Source organism: Xyrauchen texanus, unplaced genomic scaffold, assembly GCF_025860055.1.
Source record: "Xyrauchen texanus isolate HMW12.3.18 unplaced genomic scaffold, RBS_HiC_50CHRs HiC_scaffold_610, whole genome shotgun sequence".
NCBI lineage: Eukaryota > Metazoa > Chordata > Actinopteri > Cypriniformes > Catostomidae > Xyrauchen > Xyrauchen texanus.
Genome location: NW_026266589.1, coordinates 1 through 20,824, shown reverse-complemented (window position 1 = coordinate 20,824; position 20,824 = coordinate 1). Strand labels below are relative to the sequence as shown.

Below are 20,824 nucleotides of genomic sequence, written 5' to 3'. Positions count from 1 at the left end.
AACAGAAATGAAATAAATAGAACAGGAAACATTCAAGTGATACACAGAGCAGATGAGGAGGTAAACCTAACTGTTGAAACATTTTTAGCGCACTCCAACTGCATGTCTCACAACAACTCTCTCTCAGTAATGGTGGAGCAGCCCCGTAACCTAGGAACCCCAGACCCTACTTTGTAACAACCAGAGCTCTTCTACCAAGTCGAGCCTGCAAAGTTAGCAAAAAAAGCATAACGCAGCAGTCCCATAGACAATCTTATGGTGGTTCACTGGTGAGGAGACAAGAGACAAGAATAATAAACTGCTTTTGTGAGGAAACAGCACATAACTTAATGAATTGGCCACCTGTCCACTAATCTTCAACATGTTTTACACTCAACAATCCTATTGGTTTGAACAATGCGTGGAGTTTACTATGATAAAATGGCTGTATTTTAAGAGAAGTCACGGACGATTTTGCGACATTTAGGTGTCAGTTTACGGCTCTCCTCGTTCATATGGTGACAGCGATATTTTGAATCAAAACCTGCAAGTGCATCCTTCATTTGATAGTGATAAATAATGTCTTTATTAAGTTCAACACATGTGTGTGTAGCTTTTGAACAACTCAAGGTAAAGCCATTTTTCCAACCAAACAAGTATCAAAAAAGTAACATTGCATGTTTTTTTACATGTAAATTGGAGTACTGTGCAAATACCATGGTGTACATCGATGCACTGCAGTATTACCATCTGATACCATCACAATACCATGGTCCTGCGAAAGCAGGCAATTTTAAAAAAAAATTGTGAAGGTAGTTGATTTTGAGAAACTTTAACTATTGCTGGATGTGCTGTGTGAATAAGTCTTTTATCAATACTTTGTAGGCTGTAGTTACATTAATTGCTACACAAGATATTACTTGTGAAAAGGTAAAAATGCTGCTCCTAAAGTCTTGCATCGAGTTTTGCAATGTTTCTCCCAGGGGAGCATGTCCCCTGACCCCCAATAAGGGTTGGCTACACTGTTTCAGACAGTTTTGTAAAAATCTGAAAACACCCCTGAAAGTGTGTTGCCTGTTTTATTGAGGCTGCAGTGCATATTTCATTTCTGTTGTCACCATGTGCAAACTAAGGCTATTAATAAATTTGCTTGGCCATGCCAGGTTTTGCACATATTTAGTGACTAAAGCTCAGCTCCCCCTGTCAATGATTTAGCACCTCTTCAGCACCAGCAATCAAAATTCCCTGGCACCGCCCCTGATGGGAACTCAGACCTGATCCTGGCTAATCCTAAATTAATGTGTGAATAATTTAAAGATAAAATCTGGTTTAATATTTGATGGGTCTGGCAAACTTTCTTTGGGTGGGTCTTAACGGATATCGCGTTAATTGCAGGCATCCGGGAAATAGCATGAGCTGTTTAGACCAGTGAGAGAAGCGCATGTGTGACGTCATTATTCCGCGAAAAAGCAGCATGGGTTAGAATGGAGAGGCTTGAGCCGCAGAAACACATTAACATATGCTGCGTTTGAATCATGTTGTTAAGTCTTTTTGACGTGTCTTTGAGAGAGGTTTTGTTTGAGGTTTGGACGCGGCTTTCTTTCACATATCACATAAATATTTATTTCAGTATTTGGTTACTATGAAAGATATATCCCGACAAAGTTCAAACATACTTTAAACGTTCAAATGTGCACCTGTTCCTGTCGGATGATCACCAGAAAAATAATTCAAAGCATTATCCTTCAGGAACATCTTAAAAGTGAGTGCAGAGGCATATAAACATGTTGATTGAGAAAGTGTTTTTTTATGATAAAAGACTGAATGGGAAGTCAAAATGTTACTTGCGGAATTGTATATATTTTTGAAGGATGTGTTGGTTTTATATAAATAAAAATAATGCCTACAGAAACAACTTTTAACGGCTTTTTTTTACATGAGTAACACATTTTATTAGTCATTGTTTTATTTGAGAAAAGACCGTATAATCATCCAAAAGCCAATGGAAACGGCTGCACCCTAAACGTTATAATAAAACGCAAAGCAGAGTGCTTAAAGCCACAAATGTGGTGTCTTGATGCATTATGACACCCGTTTATTATACCATCCATTACCGACATTTCTCTTGTCGGCAGCGTCAACTGTAATACTGCAATTTAGAACTGTTAAACGGGACTGTTAAAAAGGGAATTTAAATGACAAAAGGATACAACATTTAAGAGCTTATATATCCTTCAATGTCTTGCTGTTCAGCGCTGATCTACATCATTGTTGCATGATCTGTTAAATTACATTTATTTTATTGCGTTTGTTCAGGGTAAATAATAATAAAATACATCGACCAGAAGAATAACTTTGAAAATAATGGCTCTATTACTTTGTCAGGCTTTATCCAACCAATTAGTGAAAGTCAAACCACTAATTTTTCCCCTTTTATTGTAATCTGCATCATTTCACCTGATACGGTCCTCTAATCACAAAGCATCACTTATGGGGAATTATTGTCGCTCTGCTAGATGTGTATAAATTGACTCATGACAGCTGCATAAGGCAGACTTTGAGAAATAACAAAATCCATCAGGTGATTGTTTAAATCGATTTAGCTTCTTCCTGACACTTAACTTAGGTGAACTTCCACAGAGAAAGTCTGCCCAGTAACACTCCGAAAGCCACAGGCGCGCGCACAACAACTATTGGCTATGCAAATTGACAAAGGGGAGGAAACAATCTACAGCAAGGGGAAAAATATTTTAAAGAGACATTTCCTATCACTGTTAAAAGTGCTGAACCGAAGCAACTGTTGCAAAAGTAGCTACATAGCTGCAGTCTGTTGAGTTCTTTGGAATCACTGCAACTGGCTGACCTGGAGATGTGTCTTCCTTGATCAATAACTCTCAAGATGTTCTCTGGAATGTCTTTAAGACAAATTAGTGCCATTTCAGTCTGATTTGTCCATTATAAGAAAGGTTTGACTGTTATCTCTTCCAACACTGTTATTGTGAATGGGTTTGTGCGAAAACTATAAAGACTGAAACCTTGCACCCTCATGTTTGGTGATCGCCTACAGATTGCAGTTTGGAAGAGCTCACAGTTCCCTTTGAGTTGTGGCTTTTTGATCCTAAATAGAGACTGTAATGCTTTAGCCTATAAAATACATTGGGGGCAGCTAACGAGAATAGCAATCATTCAGCTGCTATCTCTGAGAGAGAGCGTTGCTTCATGCTTTCGCTGCATTTCCTAGAAAGCTATCTCATTGACCACAGGCGTTGCTGCTTCATGTAAGATAGCTCTATTTAGACTGTGTGATGATGAGGTGATGTATTAGTCCCGTTAAAGTCAAAAAGAAAAGTTTTTATATTATTGTTTGCATAAATATTTGACAAGAAACACTGTTGCACAGTTAATGGCTTTGATCTGATAATAGGCTAAGTCATACCATCACATGATTAACCCAAAACCATTTTTCCCAAACGTTCTCGTTGTTACCTCCAGAACACTTTCAGAAACGATATTTAAGTTGTAGGTGCGTGTTTGTGTGTTGATGCGTGCAGTCTATGTTTGTTTACCCAGCGTCGGTCAATTGCTATAAAAGCGCATGCTGGAGTGAGTTAACTAAAGATTGATTTTTTGCATGATTTATACATATACAGTCAATATTGTCTTTCTGGACATTAGGGATATTGATTCTGTTATTACCAGACCAATTGGGGATGAAAAAGAAGAGGAAGATTGAGCATGTTGGGTCTGGCCAATAATAAGATCCGCTTGTGAAGCTTGCGTCACACTGCTTACATCTGCAGACCTCAAATGTTGCAGCGAGAGGAGCAGAGCGGAGAAAGAGACTACTCGGGGAAAGTTTGCAAAAGCAACAGGACTAACCTGGACAGCACTGTAGACTGATTTTATATCCCCGAGAAGTCCTTTCTCCTCTTTTGGTCAATTCGTGACTATTTTATTTCGCTGTATAGACATATTTGAGATCGAAAGGACTGTAACAATCATGGAACTGCTTTGTCTCGAGATGGACACCATTATAAGAGCCCGTCCTGACCCGAATCTTCTATATGATGACAGAGTACTGCAGAGCTTGTTGACCATCGAAGAGAGATTTCTTCCCCAGTGTTCATATTTTAAATGCGTTCAGAAAGACATTCAGCCCTTTATGCGGAGGATGGTGGCAACTTGGATGTTGGAGGTTTGTAGTTTACATATCCGATCATTTCCGTGCTTACACATTATCTTCAAAACGTTTTCGTTCTGGCATGTTAGCATTGTAAAATGGAATTAATGGAACTATATGAAACTTCCATAGGGGCAGATCCGATTTTGTCGGGTTATTTATTTTATTGCTGTCATACGCGCTGAATTTGGACCAAGTTCACGATTTGGACTGGATGGACGTTATAAACATATGTCAGGGATTATAAGCGCTTCATTTGAAAAGTGTTCCGTTGTGTTAACGCATAGGCGAGAATCATGCTTCTAAATGTTATTTATTTATTTTTAGGATAAATATTTCCATGCACACGTATGCAGTTCAATGCTTGCCGCTGTGCTACAACCATCGCCATGTTGGTTTTTCTTTCACAACAACTTTATCCCTACTAAATGTTCATAACAACTCTTCACGTGTGCATGGCTCGATAAATAAGCGTTTAAGGTATATAGATGTGGTTGAATATTGCGTGAATTACTTTTCTACAATTTTGTATAATTTTTCTAAATGTACGGTTGCGGAAGGGGCGAGGGCCCTCGATGCTGCTTAACCCATGCTGATCGAAGTCGATAGCCTTGGAATTAAGTTCGGTTTTTGTCAGAATCTTTTATATTTCTAATATTCGAGTGTTGGAAACGTTAGAGGAGGACTTTAGCTTTATTTTCATGTTTTAAATGGCCAAGTGTGTCGAGCAGGATAATTTATAAAAATATTTGAAAATAATATTTCTGTCTGATGGTGACGCACTCATCTCAGACCGCATGCTACTTCGTTTAAAAAATGTTATTTTAACCGTATAAAACGTCGATTTAATAGTCTGTCAATTGTCGGGAATGATGTAAAGATGAATGCTGAATATTTAGAGATATATATTGCAGACGTGAGCAATTTATTTATATTTTTAAATATTTTATGAAAATATGACGAATTAAAAAAACAGGTCCCGCACTGTGTTGCATGGGTGTTTTTTGGCTCGGGTGATTGTGACTTGAATTCATTTCTTACTAAATGAACCAAAGGAATGCGACTGTATTTACAAAGATGTTAGAGTCCCATTTTAATCCATTCAATATACAGTTATAATATATTGATAACATAAGAATAGCAATTTTCCTGGAATCGATCCCTATTGTTACCGTGACGATTTACAACCTTTTATCTTTGCAATGGATGGACAGTACTATGTATTTCGTTTGCTAATGATAACTGTTCTATACTTGCAGTTATCATGAGTAATATAAATTAAACTAACTCTGTCGGCCACGTGCATTTTTTTTTTTTTGCCTCTGAACTTATTAAGTTATGCCCTGCCCTTTCCAGGTCTGCGAGGAACAGAAATGCGAGGAAGAAGTTTTTCCACTGGCTATGAACTACTTGGACCGATTTTTAGCGGTGGTACCAACAAGAAAATGTAACTTGCAGTTGCTCGGCGCAGTGTGCATGTTTCTTGCTTCTAAATTGAAAGAGACGCGTCCATTAACTGCAGAGAAGCTGTGCATCTACACTGATAACTCAATCAGACCGCAGGAACTGCTGGTAAGCACCGAAAACTTTTTAAGTGCCCCCTTCAATTTTCCCAAATATTAATTGCTAACTGTTTATTCCTTTATTCATCAATATTTACAGTAATAGACTGTTGTTCTGTAAGTAATTGCATAATTATTCATTTTTCTTACAAGAGCATTTTAAGTCAATGCTAAAATAAATATAGTGTGATAACTTAGATTTTATGAGTGTTCATTTGTAAATGTACAGCAACTAGTTACAAATATAAATGAAGACTAAAGCCAAGCCTAGGTTCTGTTATACAAAATATTCTGCCGACTGATGGATGTTCTCACAAATATTCATTCATATCAACTAGGCATTTTGGAGAGCGTTGCAATGCATCAAAGGGCCATTATGCCATCTAGTGGCAACAATGCAATCCACTGCTACATCAGGGCAGATGTTTTGTTCTACCTGTAAATATCAGACTTGCTTAACCTTAATATACCAAATTAGTTATTTTTTACAGGAACCCTTCTATACTAGTAATTTGAAGTGACTGTCAAAAGAGTGATATAACCTGAATACTTGTTTTAACAAATGTCACATTAAACTAATCTAATTGCTAATTATACAGCTTCTAGTAATGTGCATGGGACAACATACAAGTACATTATTGTTTTAGGTTTTCCTCTTTGAAGAAATCACAATTGCTCAATTCTTCTGAATTGACCAAATACAATTGTGCCCTCTTATGTTGCTACATAAGTCTATACATGCATAAGGAAGAGTTCCAGTAAAAATAGCATGTATTTGATCATTCAAGAAGGAAAGAAATCATAGGTATGATGGCAAAATGTGCTCATTAAATAACAATAATGTCTCCTTTGCTGCATTGTGTAAATGCTGCTCAGTTTAAAACAGTTGTCTAAATAATAATTTATAAGAAAAAGAAACAGCACAGTGTTGCATGTGTAAGTCTGACTGTGTTGAATCTGCACTTAGCACAGTGTCAGGGAGTTTTTCACAGCTCTTGACACTACTGGCTCATCAGTGTCTTTCTGACGGAAATGGGCAGAGCCTCTGAAGCACAGCCCAAAGATAAAAATTATTAGAGGCCACATCAAATTGCTGCTGTGGGCCACGTCCTGTATTTTTCACAGCGTGACCCAGTGTTATTTTTTGTTTGATTTTTTTTCTTTTCTTCTGGAGCTGCTGCTGGTGTGTTAAGTACAACAGATGTAGGAAGCCAGAGATCAGCTGTCATTGTCACATCTTCATTTTTGTCCTTGTAAGCTGGCAGGAAGTTCTTGTAAATGAAACCGCAGTGACAGCCTGGAGGTACGATTGGAAGGCTCAAAAAGAGGAAGTGGGTTCCTGCATCAAGGCAGTGTTGCAAGAGTGTCATAGTGAGCTTTTGGCCAGGCCTCAGATCACTAGGAAGGTGATACTGGACTATAGAGTTGTTAGTCCACTAAAGGCATTAGCGTCCTTCTTAAGTTACTTAAAACTGGTGTGGTAAATAATGTGTTCAAAGTATGACTAAAGATGGAGATGGACAATATAGGTACATATGTAATATAATATATAGGTAATAATTTGCTCACATCTCGTTATGTAGCATCAAGTCTTCACTAGTTGCCATAATTTTCTTCCCACTTAGAAATGCAACACACACCAAATGAATCAGACATACATTTTTACTGCAGTACTCTACAACTTAGTTCTAAACAGATCCAAAGTGACAGTTTAAGTATAACGGCTCTTTCTCACAAAAGCATGTAATTGCTTTTCTTTTGAAGAACGCCTCTGCTCATAGTTTACATTCCATCAAACCCTTCTTGGTGTACCAATAGTCAGTAGTTTATTGAGTGATTGTGGCTTGAGTGTGTCATCAAGCCTCATGCTCATATCATGCTCCTTCCCTGAGATGATAACACAAAGGAACGTGTAGCTGTTTGTACTTTTGGGTGAGTCACTCACCAGTGAAATCCAGCAAACAGAGGAAGTGGAGAAAACATGCATCATGAATCATGGTTGGCTGCCATTGTGTTCTTGATCCCTAAGCAAGCTGTTGCAGAGTTATAAGTTCGGCGTGACCCTTGCTCAATAGTGTGGAGCCGTCATGAAGGCCTTTAAGTCTCAGGAGGAAATGGCAACCATACTGGACCATCTCATGACTAAAGTGCATGTGGTTCACTTGTGGTGAAAACCACCTTCATCTGATTGAGTGCTTAGTCACAAGGACTGTCACTTGCTACCCTATTACTTCAAACCTTCAAATCCCCACCCCGTTGTTGTTTTAAGTGGGGTAGGGATTTGAAGGTTGCTCTCTTCCTCTTGTCTGAAGCCAAGTGAAAGTGAGCATCTTAAGTTTATATTAGTCATTGTGAGTTAGGCCAAAGAAAATTCATGTTCTGCATCGAGAGTGCCTCTACCATCGGCAGTGTGGGACTAGCTTGTAGATTTGCTTTACCAGCGCCAAAGCAAGTCTTGCTCAAATGTACTCTTTACTGTACCAATAGCATACTGGATGGAAAACTAAGATAAGAGGTTGATAACATTTCGTCCCTTACATTAATGTCAAGTAAATTGGTTCATGAGGCCTTCTGTCTGAATGGTCCATACAGAATGTTATGCCAATATCCAACTTATTAATAGTATGGTATTTAGATCTTGTGAACATCCACTGTTGTGAGGATTATGGAAAACATCTAGGGACAGGAAGCCACTGGGAGGTTACATTTTTATAGGCATTTATAGACTAAATGTACTTTAACACTGAGATCTGAATACTTAAGTTATTGCTAATTAATTCTGTATTCATACAGTACTAGTATTTGATACAAATAACAAATGATTTAGTTTTGGATCCATAGTGATATTGCCTCTTTCCTCATCCATGCTTTATAGGACTGGGAACTGGTTGTCTTAGGAAAATTGAAGTGGAACCTGGCTGCTGTCACTCCCAATGACTTTATTGAGCACATAATGAGGAAACTTCCTCTGCCTGAGGATAAGCTGGACCTGATCCGTAAACATGTGCAGACTTTCATTGCACTTTGTGCAACAGGTAGTGTACTGTATTCAATGATGTACACGTTTTTTACATAAATATATGGCAGCATAGATTATTTAACTTTGTGCAGCACACTAAAGTACTTGTATTCAGTTCTTATTTCAAACAAAATCTTCAACATGTAGCAAGTGTACTTCACAACCTAAAAATTAGGTTTAGGGTCAGCCACTGTACTATTAGTCAGTTCTTCTAATCCATGAGTAAAGCATTTAAAGCCTTTTACCATTTTCCATTAATTTAGAACAACACATCATCACATTCCATCTCAAGATGAACATTATTGAAGCTCCTGTGTACCCATTCTTACTAGTTAGAGTGATGTGTTTAATTATGCAACAACAATATACCTACTGCACTCCAGATGTAACAAATACATTATTACAAACTGAGAATATAGAAGGATAATGAAAAAGTTCCAAAAAGTATTCGGTAACTTGTCACTGCTTTTGCATGTTCTTTGAATGCTTTTTATTTGTCTTCCCTTGGTCTTTTGAAAGCCAAGCCAAGTCATGTTGGTGCTGATATCTTGCGTCTTCACTTCAATGGGTGTTTTACAATATCCACATTTTTGTTTGCTAAACCTGAAATTAAAGTCAACTTCTGTGGGTTAGTATCTTTGGTAACTTTATTCAGGTTCTTGTTGTAAATGATCAAATACCTCATCTCATTATCTCATTACATTCATGTGAAACTGTGGACTGAAATAGTGATGTGTAATTGAGAGTGTGGTATGGTATGTTTGGCGGGCATATCAGTGGCTAGCCCTGAATGCAGTGACACTTCAAAGGGCAGTTTTATAGTTAAGGACATTCCTACATGCTGGTGAGCCAATGGTTACACTGTCTGTGCTCTTATAGGTGGACCAACTTTAAGAGATCAAACATGCAGATGAGAGGAGGGTGAGAACTTGAGGAGTGTATTGTTCTAGCTGAGACAAACAGTGAAGCATGTCATGGTTTCATATCTTATCCCTTCTTCTCACACCTCCCAGATGCTTCAGGGCATGACGACTTTCCCATAATCAGGAGCCTTTGTTGGGCTGGTTCTCACAGCCAAGCCTGCACCCGACATCACCATAGGCAGTAATGGGATCCAGCGCACCACCCTTGTTCCCCCAGGCTTCTCTCTTCTTCCCTGGGGTTTCTCATCTCCCCAAGAAATCAAGGAGTGAATCCAAATTTGAGAAAGTTGTATATGAAGTAGAGTGTGAAAACTGGCAGGTCTTTAAACATGGAACTTTTGATGTGGATTCTCCTGTTGGAATGTGCAGAAGATATTGTAAATTTGATGTGAAGCTCTTCTGATATGAGTCATTGACAGAGTCCATAGAAACTGGTTTGAATCGTTTTGAAGAGACAATCCATATCTTGTGTTTATTAGCATTGGTGATTGCTGGGAGAAGAAGAAAGTTTAGAGAATAAGAGATGTTAGTGAAACACACCCTGTTTGTAATCTCTTAACATCTTTTGTGTTGAGCAATACATAAACTAGTTTATAGTTTAACAACAGGGATTTGCTGGGTGTCCAGAAGATTTTATTTGCATTCTTTGTTGAGAATTCAGCATCCCCTTCTTTTCGGAGACATGTATAAATCAAGGCCCCTGTATCTGAATGAGAAAAGAAGAGGGTGGAAAAAAGGTGGCAAATTTTTTATGGTTTCTCGCTTTTGATAAAACAGTTCCGTTTAGAGCACTTGGTGAGATTTGGTAATGCAGGGTAGACCAGTTCGGTATTAATTAATAACATGGAGGGGCCTTTCAGAGATATGCAAATGGATGGAAGGCTCGGCAAGAGGCTCCAATAAAGGAGACAAAAGGAACGACCCTCCATTTCATATGCAGAGGCATGTAAGGGTCAGTACAGAAGGTTCACCCGATAAAACATTTCTCCGGAGGGCAGTCTGTCACAGGCCTACACAGGAACAAGCTCATTAAAAGCGATTATACCCCATTCTTCCTGATAAACACCCTGCACCCCCTCTGCTTCTTCAAAGATTGGCTGTAGCTGTATAGGAAAAACAGCCATCAGACATGGTATGATATTAGAAGTAAGAAGATATAGCTGAACTCTCCAACTTACATAAAATCTCATTAATTTAGTCCTTATGGTAGAATTAAGTCAGGCTTTGCCTAAAAAGAATCCCCCTTCATTTCTGGATAGAGCTAGAAAGCACTGGTGTTTGTGGGTAGAGGAAAGTTTGATTATTCACAGCTAACTTTGAGCCATCTTAGTTTGAATGCCTTGAATAATTTATTTTGTCCATGCAGCAAAAACAGTGCAGTACATCATTCACCAAATAATTTTCCTGTCATGCTTAAGTGGTTTGTGGTGTTTTTCCATACTAATCAAAACCACAAAACTGCCAAAAGTCTTAATTTGGCTAATATTTACTTCAAGCCTAAAATGCTTTTTGTTACAAATTCTATATGTCACATGGTCAGGAAGGTTTCACAATATGGGTGGCAAACTTCAGAAACATCAGGCAATTGTTGAGCTGTCTTAAGAAAAACAATATAATGGAAATAATTATGTTATGGGACCACATTAATGCTGATGGTCTTGGGGCCATGACAAAAGCAAATCCAGTATTGCTTCATGATGGGGAACAGTGTTTTGTAGGTAGAGATAATCTAATCTTTCTTCAGCTATTTAGTGAAATGCAATTGGAAAAATTAATAACTAGTGACTGGTTGTGAGTTAAAGAGGCCTAAAAATTAAATCTACCAATTTATTTCTCACTCAAGAGGCTGTGTTTCCTCCCACACTGCTTTGACTGCTGTTGCTCAAGACTCGGTACTGGTGCAATACTGAAACAAGTTCTTACAGGATTTTAACAGTCAGATTTTAACAAAGACAATTCCTGTTTTCAATTCATCCATGTTGTTATGCCTTGACAGGGCAGACCAACACACTGCTTTTGATGATGAAATTACTTAGTTAAACATTTGTAACAGATTGGACCTTTATCAAAATCGAAAAGAGAAAGGTAGTGTCATCTGAATACACTGATCAGCCACAACATTAATAACATTCATTATCTCGTTACAATAGCACCTGTCAAAGGGTGGGATATATTAGGCAGCAAGTGAACAGTCAGTTCTTGAAATGTATGTGTTGGAAGCAGGAAAAATTACCAAGCGTAAAGGATCTGACGAGGGCCAATTTGTTATGGCTAGACAACTGGGTCAGAACATCTCCAAAATGGCAGGTCTTTTGGGGTGCTCCCAGCATGCATTAGTGAGTACCTACCAAAAGTGGTCCAAGGACGTACAATAAGTGAACCAGCGACAGGGTCATGGGTGCCCAAGGCTCATTGATGCAGGTGGGAAACGAAGGCTAGCCTGTCTGTTCCGATCCCACAGAAGAGCTACTGAAGTACAAATTGCTGAAAAACGTAATGCTGGCCATGATAGAAAGGTGTCAGAACACACAGTGCATCACAGCTTGCTGCGTATGGGGCTGCGTAGACGCATGCTTTCTTTTACTGATTGCAACTGCTTTGACATAAAAAAGTTATTAAAAAATAATTCCTATGCAGTACAGTATGGCATAGGTTTAATAAACAGTTGGATTGTCTGTTCCAGTGAACTAGCATATATTGGAATATGTGTAGTATCGCCAGATAATCTTAATAGAAACAAACACAGAGCAGAAGATTTAGCATGCAGCCTCTCTTGCAATTGTTCCTCAATATTTACCCTCTGTCTTTAAAGAATGCTTACTTGCAAGTGGCTTGTTCCATTTCACTGTGGACTGATGTGGGTGATATACTGTGATGTCAAATCCAAAATGTTTATGTTTGACCTTTATCAATCACTCGAACGTGGCTGCTCAAAATGGGACTTACTTTTAATTCATCGAGTAGTAAGCTTTGCATCTGCATGGAAGCCTGGCAGTTGATTTATTGCCCCTCAAATCACCATTTCTTAACTTTACGGATGTTTCATATATTTACATGTTAAATGCATATACAGTGCATTGCACCCAATTGCAGAGGCTGGTATACCAGGCCAGCCAGCCACCACTTTCTAGAAGCCTTCATCACAGGCATCCCCACTCAGCTACTTACACTGTTTATTCGCTGTATGAATATTAGTGAAGGAGGCACAGAATACAGCCATTCTCCCCTTACTACTCTCACAAACCAGAGTGTCCAGCTCTGCCTCTACCATGCCTGTACTCTTGTTACCTTGACAAACCTGTCTTGTCTAGAGTGTGAAAAATCTGATTTCAGCCCACTTAGCACACACCAGCTGTGTGTGGGCATCTATTTTCAAATGCATATCTTTGTGTTAGTGTTGCAAAGGACCCGAAGATTTGTAATGTAATTTGTTTTGTCTTTTTTCTGCTTGCCCAGAGCTTGTCTTCTCTAAAAAATGTTCCTGGCCTGGATTCAATTACAACTGGAAGAGTGTATAATAAGTTCATATATTTGTCAACACTGAACCACAAAACAAGAAAATGGTTTGATCTGAATGTTAAAAAGGCAATGAGGGGAAGGCCCATCATTTATCAAAGAGCCCACGTCTTTGATATTTCCTGAAAAGAAAAGGCAAGAAAAATCACCCTCCGAGCCATCACACACAGTTTGCTTTGCAATTGAATATGGCAATATGGTAATGCAAAGACTGCCAGGGATTGTGGGACTGTGAGCCCAGAGGTGGCCCTGCATCAGAGGAAAGGCATGGGGGGAATGAGTTGGGTAGGAGGCTCTTTTCTTCTGCCAAAACCTTATGAAGGTTTGGACACCGACTAAAGAATGATGCTTAGTAGAGCAGTGCCCCCCTCAGCCACCCCTGCTGTCTTAACCGCTACAACACCCTCCCCCAACACCCATTCTTCGTGCAGGCTGTCGGTTTGAATTGGAATCCACAGAGAGGGCTTGATGTTGCATCCCTCAATTGGATGAGATGAGGTGATGATTCTGGACAATAAGGCCACACTCTCTTGCTCACTAGACCCAGGTCCGCCAGTGACTGCACTCAATTAATATGCCAAAAAATTGCAGAAATTCGGATACAAATCCTAGGCTGTTGTAACAACAAAGCCTGAGCATGTGTGCCATTCACTGATCCCAACCTTAGGGGTACGTGTCTAAAGAATTAGTTTTTTTTAAACAGACCTGAAAAAAGGGAAAGTGTGAACTGTAGAAAAAAAGAAGACCGTAATCAATGAGGCAGGGAGCAGACAGCCAAAGCCTGAGCATGTGTGCCATTCACTGATCCCCCCCCCCACACACACACACACCAGGCTTCAGGCCCGTTCACAAGCTGTCTTATTTGCATTATGAATGACAGTGAGAAAGCTAACAAGGTTATTGGTCTTTGAGATGTACGCCTGTGACCACACGTGGAAAAAGGACCTACAGCAGTGAGCACTGGCAGGGGGACTGTGGCTCTTTATTCCATCCTTTCGGAAGGCTATAGGGTTTTTTCACACGATTTACTTAGGAGCTGTAAGAAAAGGGGCCGATCTGCAAAGGGTGACTGGAGGAGAGGGATGGGGGTGGGGTGCTTTTCAGATTCTTTTCAAGCCAAGTGAACCCTCATTATCCTGTGCTACAGTCATTAGCAAGACTGTTCACAGACCTAATGGAAAAAGCCTTTATTTATTAGTATTTTTGCATCAATGTTTGAAAAAAATAATGCATGGTGACTCTGTAGCAGATAAAGAGCATGTATATGAACTGAAATCTTGACAGATCCTAATGCTTGTTCTGCTTTCCATTTAGATTTCAACTTTGCCATGTACCCTCCATCCATGATTGCAACGGGCAGCATGGCAGCAGCTATCTGTGGCCTTCAGCTCAACAGCACTAACCGCTCGCTGTGGGGAGAAAATCTTACAGAGTTGCTTGCAAAGATCACTAACACAGAAGTTGTGAGTATTTCTATTTGACAATAAATGTCAATTTTAGTAATGCATCTTCTAATTAATTATTACCATACATTGGTTTTCCCTGGAGGCAGTTGTGAAAGTCTTCACATTAGGTCATTTACATTTTCTTAAACATACATTTAAAAATGAATGTAGGGGTTATCATATGCAAACAAGGCTCACACTTTAATTTAAAATGGAGGGCATCCAAGAAGATTCTTCCTTTTGCCTGCCGGTAGCACCATATAGCAAAGATATTTGTAATCAGTGCATTGAGTCAGTTGCAGTCTGTGATATAATTTTCTGGAGAGACATATATTTAAATCATTATCAAAAGATCAAACAATAAAAGATTGCAGTGGATCTAAATATCATGTTTATTGTATGTTTATTGCTGGTAATTATGCTACCCTACACACATGATCTTCCTGATATCTTAAAATATATACGATCACCAACACAACACATCAATAAAACAAACAAACAGAACAGATGACACAACGGCAGACTATGATCAATGCAAACATTTATAAATTAATGGATGCTTGAATGGTTACTTTTGATAATGATTGGTTATGAATGCAGGAGGTGGCCTCCCTTTGGCCTTTTTTTTGGATGCTGTTTGAACAGAACCAGATGAAATTGCATCATTTGAATATTCACTTTGATTGGTCAGTTTACTAATGACAGGATGCTTTATGCCATCAGCCTCCTCTGGCATTCAGACCAATTCGTACATTAATTTATACTCACCTGGCTACCCTGCATGAAAGACATTTCCATTAAAGGCATGTGAGTTGTTTATTTACGTAAATTGATTAAAACAACTGTTCATTTGATCACTTTTGTTATGCTATTTTTTGTATAATTTTTGAGGAGGCTCAGCCACCACTGGAGTGATTGTTGTTGTGCCTGTGGAACTGTGAGAGGAGGCTGTGCATTTCCCCTATTTACTCTATGGGCTTGTGTCCAGCTTCAGTTCAATTTCACATTCAGCCGCTAAATTACTGGAAAAGAAATGGGATTGACCCTGACTGGGTGACTGTAAGGAGAGAATCCACAGGGCTAGGGGGATTTATCAGGGATACTATTGCTTTATGCAATTAATTGCAAACAAATTCACACATACTGTCTCACCTTATGTTCATTTATTTTCGTTTAGGTCCTTTAGTTTCTCATTAGAGGGAAAGTAAAAGCATAATTAAGAATAGACTTGGAAAAATATTATATGCCTGCCCTGACCTGAAGAGTTCAACCTTCTCCAAGATACCCTAGAGTGCACTGTAGCTGGTAAAATGCCTGCTGCTCCAGCATGTGGTGAATTAAGTCCTGCACCATAGCTGAAGAAAAACAAATAGATCTCCAGAGCAGTAAAGGTGCTCAGTGTCTGAGGAGTGTGAGGTCCAAGGCAAAAGTAATGAACCGCTTGCTCCATGAACAACTTGTCACATTACTGGATGCCAAAAAGCCATACATTTGAAAACATGCAGGTAGGGGGAACGCACGCTAGCCTGAGCATACCAATTTATAGAGCCTAAAGTGAACTCCTAGACGGCAACAAAATATTTAATCTGTGATGCAAATCGTACACTTTGTAATCTCTGAAGGCTACTACATCAGGTAGGACAGCTAGGAGACCAGATTTGGAGGAGCAAAGATCACATTTCAGGGTATAAAGAGTTAAAAGCTCAGACAAAAACTGAGGAGCCAAACCATGCAAAGCCTTGTAGGTAAGCATGATAATTTGTAAATCAATAGTGCAAGGATTCCAAGATAGGAGTGATTTGATCACTTTCATTATTTAGTGTGGATTTAGAGACCCCAGCAAGGAGTGCACTGCAATAGTCAATTCAAGAAAATACAAGAGTGTTGATCAGCTTTTCAGCCACAGAGAATGATAACATAGGGTGTAATCTTGCAATATTTCTGAGATTTAAAAAAGCTTTGCTGTGTCTGCTATTGCCTCGATTTGATCTTAAATTAGATTTGACTGGGTCAAATAACACATTGGATTAGTTGAGGGAGGGGTTAGGTGTGGGGTTAATGTTGTGATGGTTTAGATCTCTGTCAAACCAGATTTTTACCAACCCAATCAAATTGGCCAATCAAAATTGTGCTTATGTTATTCTGTTTGAATTCTGAGGGGAAAATGCAGGTCCAGTCTAAATGAAATAAAATGGAGGTAACTAACAGTGGTGGTTTGCTATTTGGTACAGTAAATCAGAAAATATAAGCGATACCTATGGCAGTAGAGAAGTAGAAATGGAAACCTAGTTGAATTTCTCAATAAACAAGACTTCTGAGTACAGAAAACCCTTTTTCCTCAGTCTATGAGGATCTTCGAGATTGAGGCAGAGGTGGTGGTGAGGTGAGCGGTCAGACAGAGTATGAAGGAAAGTCAACCTGATGCCAAATGATTCTGCCAGCCTACCCACTGGGAACCCTGCTGACATTTGTGGTGTCCAGTGCCTGTAGTTTCCAGTAGACATATGATAGGGGCAGCCAGCCTCTTCCAGTCGCTCTTGGAATGTCTGTGTTGCCCAAGAAATCCCTGATAAATCATACTGTGTGCAGAAGTAAGGTACACGGTTGCATGCCAACCTGGATGGCTAAAAATTTGGCTTGAAGTTTCCACAAATATTCAATTGTCACTCTATGAAAGAAAAAAAAAAGCAATAAATACTAAATAATACGCCTGGCACTGGGTGTGTACAGTAAACTTTGTTACTGTAGATAATGCATACAGTAAATTATGCTTCTTGGCATGGGTCCTAGAGTTTCCCTTTCTATTAAATATGCAGTTCACTGGCATACATCAGTTTACATTTAGACATGAATTTGTGGTGTTCTTGTGTGATTCCAGTTGGTAGCATGGCTTCCTGTGACCCTCTACATTACAAGACAAATTGAATAATCCAGTTTGGATTACTGACAGGGAAGGGATACATTGATGTGCTTGTGTTTAGCTCATGCACAGTGAAAACTCCTTTCTCCATTCTGTAGTTTCTAAAAGCAGGTGAAATGTTAGTTAATTTGTGTCTGGCATGTTGAGAATGCTCCTTTGCCTAAAGTCATACTGCCATAGGATGCTGATATTTGCAGTTGAAAAGTATTTTTTTTAAAAGAGAACTACTCTAATGCTTTTTTTGTACACAGAATCATATGTTATGCCCCCTGGCCTCTTGCATTAGGCCTCTGGGACTTCTTAATCCTTTTCATTTCTCAATGCTGTGATGGCCTTGCTCTGAACCCGGCAATCCTTGTTTCACTTCACAATAAAAAACATATTTTTCTGTGGCTACATATGTGGCTTCTACATGGTCTCTCAGTTTGGCTTTTTCTGTCCAAGATGGCACACACTGAGTTACATCACAATGACTGTTCTCGGTTCTTCAGTTGAGCTGTGTTTTCCTTGTGGTTTCATTAAATTTTCTGACTTCAACAAATGTAGCCATGTTCCGGTGGGATAGAGGTGTTTTTGTTGTTGTATAAAGCTGGGACCACCCACCCAATTATGCAGCTTACCCAGTGCCACCCTCCTCTGGATGTAATAATTGAGAGCCTCATCTAGAACAAGTCCTGGTTCTACCAGTAGTCACACAATGAAGCTATTAGAGTTGCCTGAATTAAGCCTTTGGGGATTGGCATGAGTTTGGTTCTGCAGCTATAAAGAGCAGCACATAGGGAAATGTCTTTTAAGAAGTCAGGCCTGGCATTCTTGTGGTAAGATACATGCAGTTCCTTTAATAGTTTTATGCTTTAGTTAATTTTCTTAAAGGAATTTATTTTTCATGACTAATAATGGCACACATTGGTGGGAAACCTGGGACCTAGAGAAATTACTAGGATGGCAGCCATTGCCATCCTGAGTGACACAGAAAATAATGTCCTCCTCGTTGCACCAGGCTCTTCTTCAACAAAAGTAATAAAAATGCCTGCCCAAAACAGCCGCAGAGCAACAATTACCGCTGGTTAACTGTCTTTTAGGTGGTTCTTGGACATTTAAAAAAAAAAGCCTGCTGTCGTTCACACAAAACACCTGAGGTGTTTTCTTGTGTGATTGCCTTTTTTCAGACTGCTTCTACAGGCATGAAACACTTTCCTGACTCAGGAGCAATGGATTACATAGGTTCAGATTTTGGCCCATCAGCTATTAATTAGCAGTAAATGTCAAAGGACTGCAGCCTCTTCACAAGCAACACATTCTCCCCATGGGCCGTGTACAGAAAAACTTCCCACAGACGCCTGGTGTGCCTCAGACCTACCCACTAAACAGGAGGGAGAGCTTTGATCACAGCAAATCCATTTAGCTTCACTAGAGGGCATCAACCCTCAATTTAGGGACAGAGTGGCCTAGAGTGTTATCCATTTTAAGTATGTCGTGTGCTCTTTGGAGACACCCACAGGCTGGCCAAGAATTTTTATAATTGCATTGTGCATTTCTTAAGACTCAATGGCTTTAGTTGGTAAAGGCGCATATGCTGTCATATAAAGCAGAAAGAAGACTCTGGTGGGCTCAAGCGAGATCCCCTTAGGTCATTACATGCTGTTGTGAAAATGAGAGTGTAAAACCAACGTAACAGGAAAAGGACGCATTTAACATTGAAAACAAAAGCATTATCAGTTAGCTCAGTTCTCAGGGTAACTGATATTTTTGTAGGTGCATATGTATTTATGTTTATGTGTACTAGTCTCCACTAAATGTATGAGCACTTGCACTTGTAATATATGTGAAATATTTCTGAATTTTAGATACATTTTGTAGTGGCATTTTAAGCTGACAACAAATTTGTGAAATTTACATTTCCTTTTAATTACATTGTATACTGAACTAATGTCCATGATGAAAAAAGTCATTTCTGGATACGTTCAGATATTTCCTATGTAAGTAACAGTTTGTTTAATGGCATGTGTCTGATACTGTTGCAGGATGTGCTAAAGGCATGCCAGGAGCAGATTGAAAGAGTGCTGATGAATAACTTGAGGGAGGGCCGCAGACAGCAGCAGAAACTGCAGCAGCAGGAACAGGGTGGAATCCGCAGCAAAGCACTTGATGATCAGGACCAGTCCAGCACCCCCACCGATGTACAAGACATCAATTTGTGAGCTTGCTGCTGCAACGCCGTGATCAGTCTTCAAGAAATTAAAAAAAAACAACAAAAAAACAAAAACAACAAAAAATCAAACAACCCCAACAAAAAGTGCTTGCTAGTCTTTGTAGAGTTTTATCTTCATATCTATCATTTTTCAGTCAAATTGCTCCCAAATGATAAAAAAAAATAAAAAAAAAATCAAAGCTATTTTAGATACAAAACAAAAATAGGTATTTTTTTAAATGATTTGATAATGATGCAAAAAGCTCTACGGTGCCTCAGACTCTTAGAAGGGAAGCATGTAGTATTTTGCAAACTCTTTTGATTGTATAAACATAATAATATGATATTTAATGCAAAATTGATGTGTAAAGGGCTTTTCTAAAAAGAGAGTCTACTGTATAAGACTGGCATGAAAGGGTACAAAAGTGGGGCAATGTTTTTACCTGTTTTGTTGTTATTTTTTTTTATTATTATTTTTTTTTGGTTCATGTTGGAATGCCTGAACTTAAACACAAAGAGGCGCCATGAGGCAGTTAAATGGATGCACCCATTCGCTTGGCTGTGTACTAAGTGTGCATTAGGATCAGAAAGATTTATTATAGAGGAGCGATGAAACAGAAGTCTTGGGCTAAGAATGCAGGGCTCTTTTGCAAGGACAACAGAGGCTTATGTAATGAAATTTGACAATTATTATTATTTTATTACAATAATTATTAATATTATTATTAAACAAGCAAGTTATTGTTTCTCAATGCTAAAGTTACAGACACTTCAAATAAGCTTTTGTCAAGCTGCTTGTGTGCATGCATTTATGTGTGGTGTATGTTGGCTCATGTACAAGCGTGTACACGTTACTCTATATCAGGCACTCTTGTGGGCTTTGTTTAATCATCTATCTGCAAGTGTTGGCAATAGAGGCTGGCTCATTGGTGGAGATCCAGTCAAAGGACTGGACAGGGGATAGCAAATGATTCCACAGTGCTATTGCCTGCTCTGAAGGCCACATGTATCAGTGCCTTATATTAAATGCTTTTAATTACTGGCCTGGAAACTGCTTGAGGGCTGAGCCCAACCCAGTGCACAGTACAA

General features: G+C 39.1%; 1 protein-coding gene across 1 annotated transcript; it reads left to right on the top strand.

The window, feature by feature from the left end:
* The first annotated feature begins 3,780 nt into the window (after positions 1 to 3,780).
* On the top strand, positions 3,781 to 20,818 carry LOC127642425 (G1/S-specific cyclin-D2-like). The gene is made up of 5 exons (XM_052125039.1): positions 3,781 to 4,174; positions 5,516 to 5,731; positions 8,597 to 8,756; positions 14,494 to 14,642; positions 19,569 to 20,818. Exons 1-5 carry the CDS (start codon positions 3,980 to 3,982, stop codon positions 19,743 to 19,745), a joined length of 897 nt encoding a protein of 298 aa, XP_051980999.1. The 5' UTR covers positions 3,781 to 3,979; the 3' UTR covers positions 19,746 to 20,818.
* The last annotated feature ends 6 nt before the right edge of the window (positions 20,819 to 20,824 follow it).

Excerpts from the sequence above, each read along its gene's own strand:
- LOC127642425 (XM_052125039.1), top strand. The coding sequence starts at position 3,980 with ATGGAACTGCTTTGTCTCGAGATGGACACCATTATAAGAGCCCGTCCT. Across the intron at positions 4,175-5,515 it reads TGGCAACTTGGATGTTGGAG|GTCTGCGAGGAACAGAAATG; the intron begins GTTTGTAGTTTA and ends TGCCCTTTCCAG. Across the intron at positions 8,757-14,493 it reads CATTGCACTTTGTGCAACAG|ATTTCAACTTTGCCATGTAC; the intron begins GTAGTGTACTGT and ends CTTTCCATTTAG.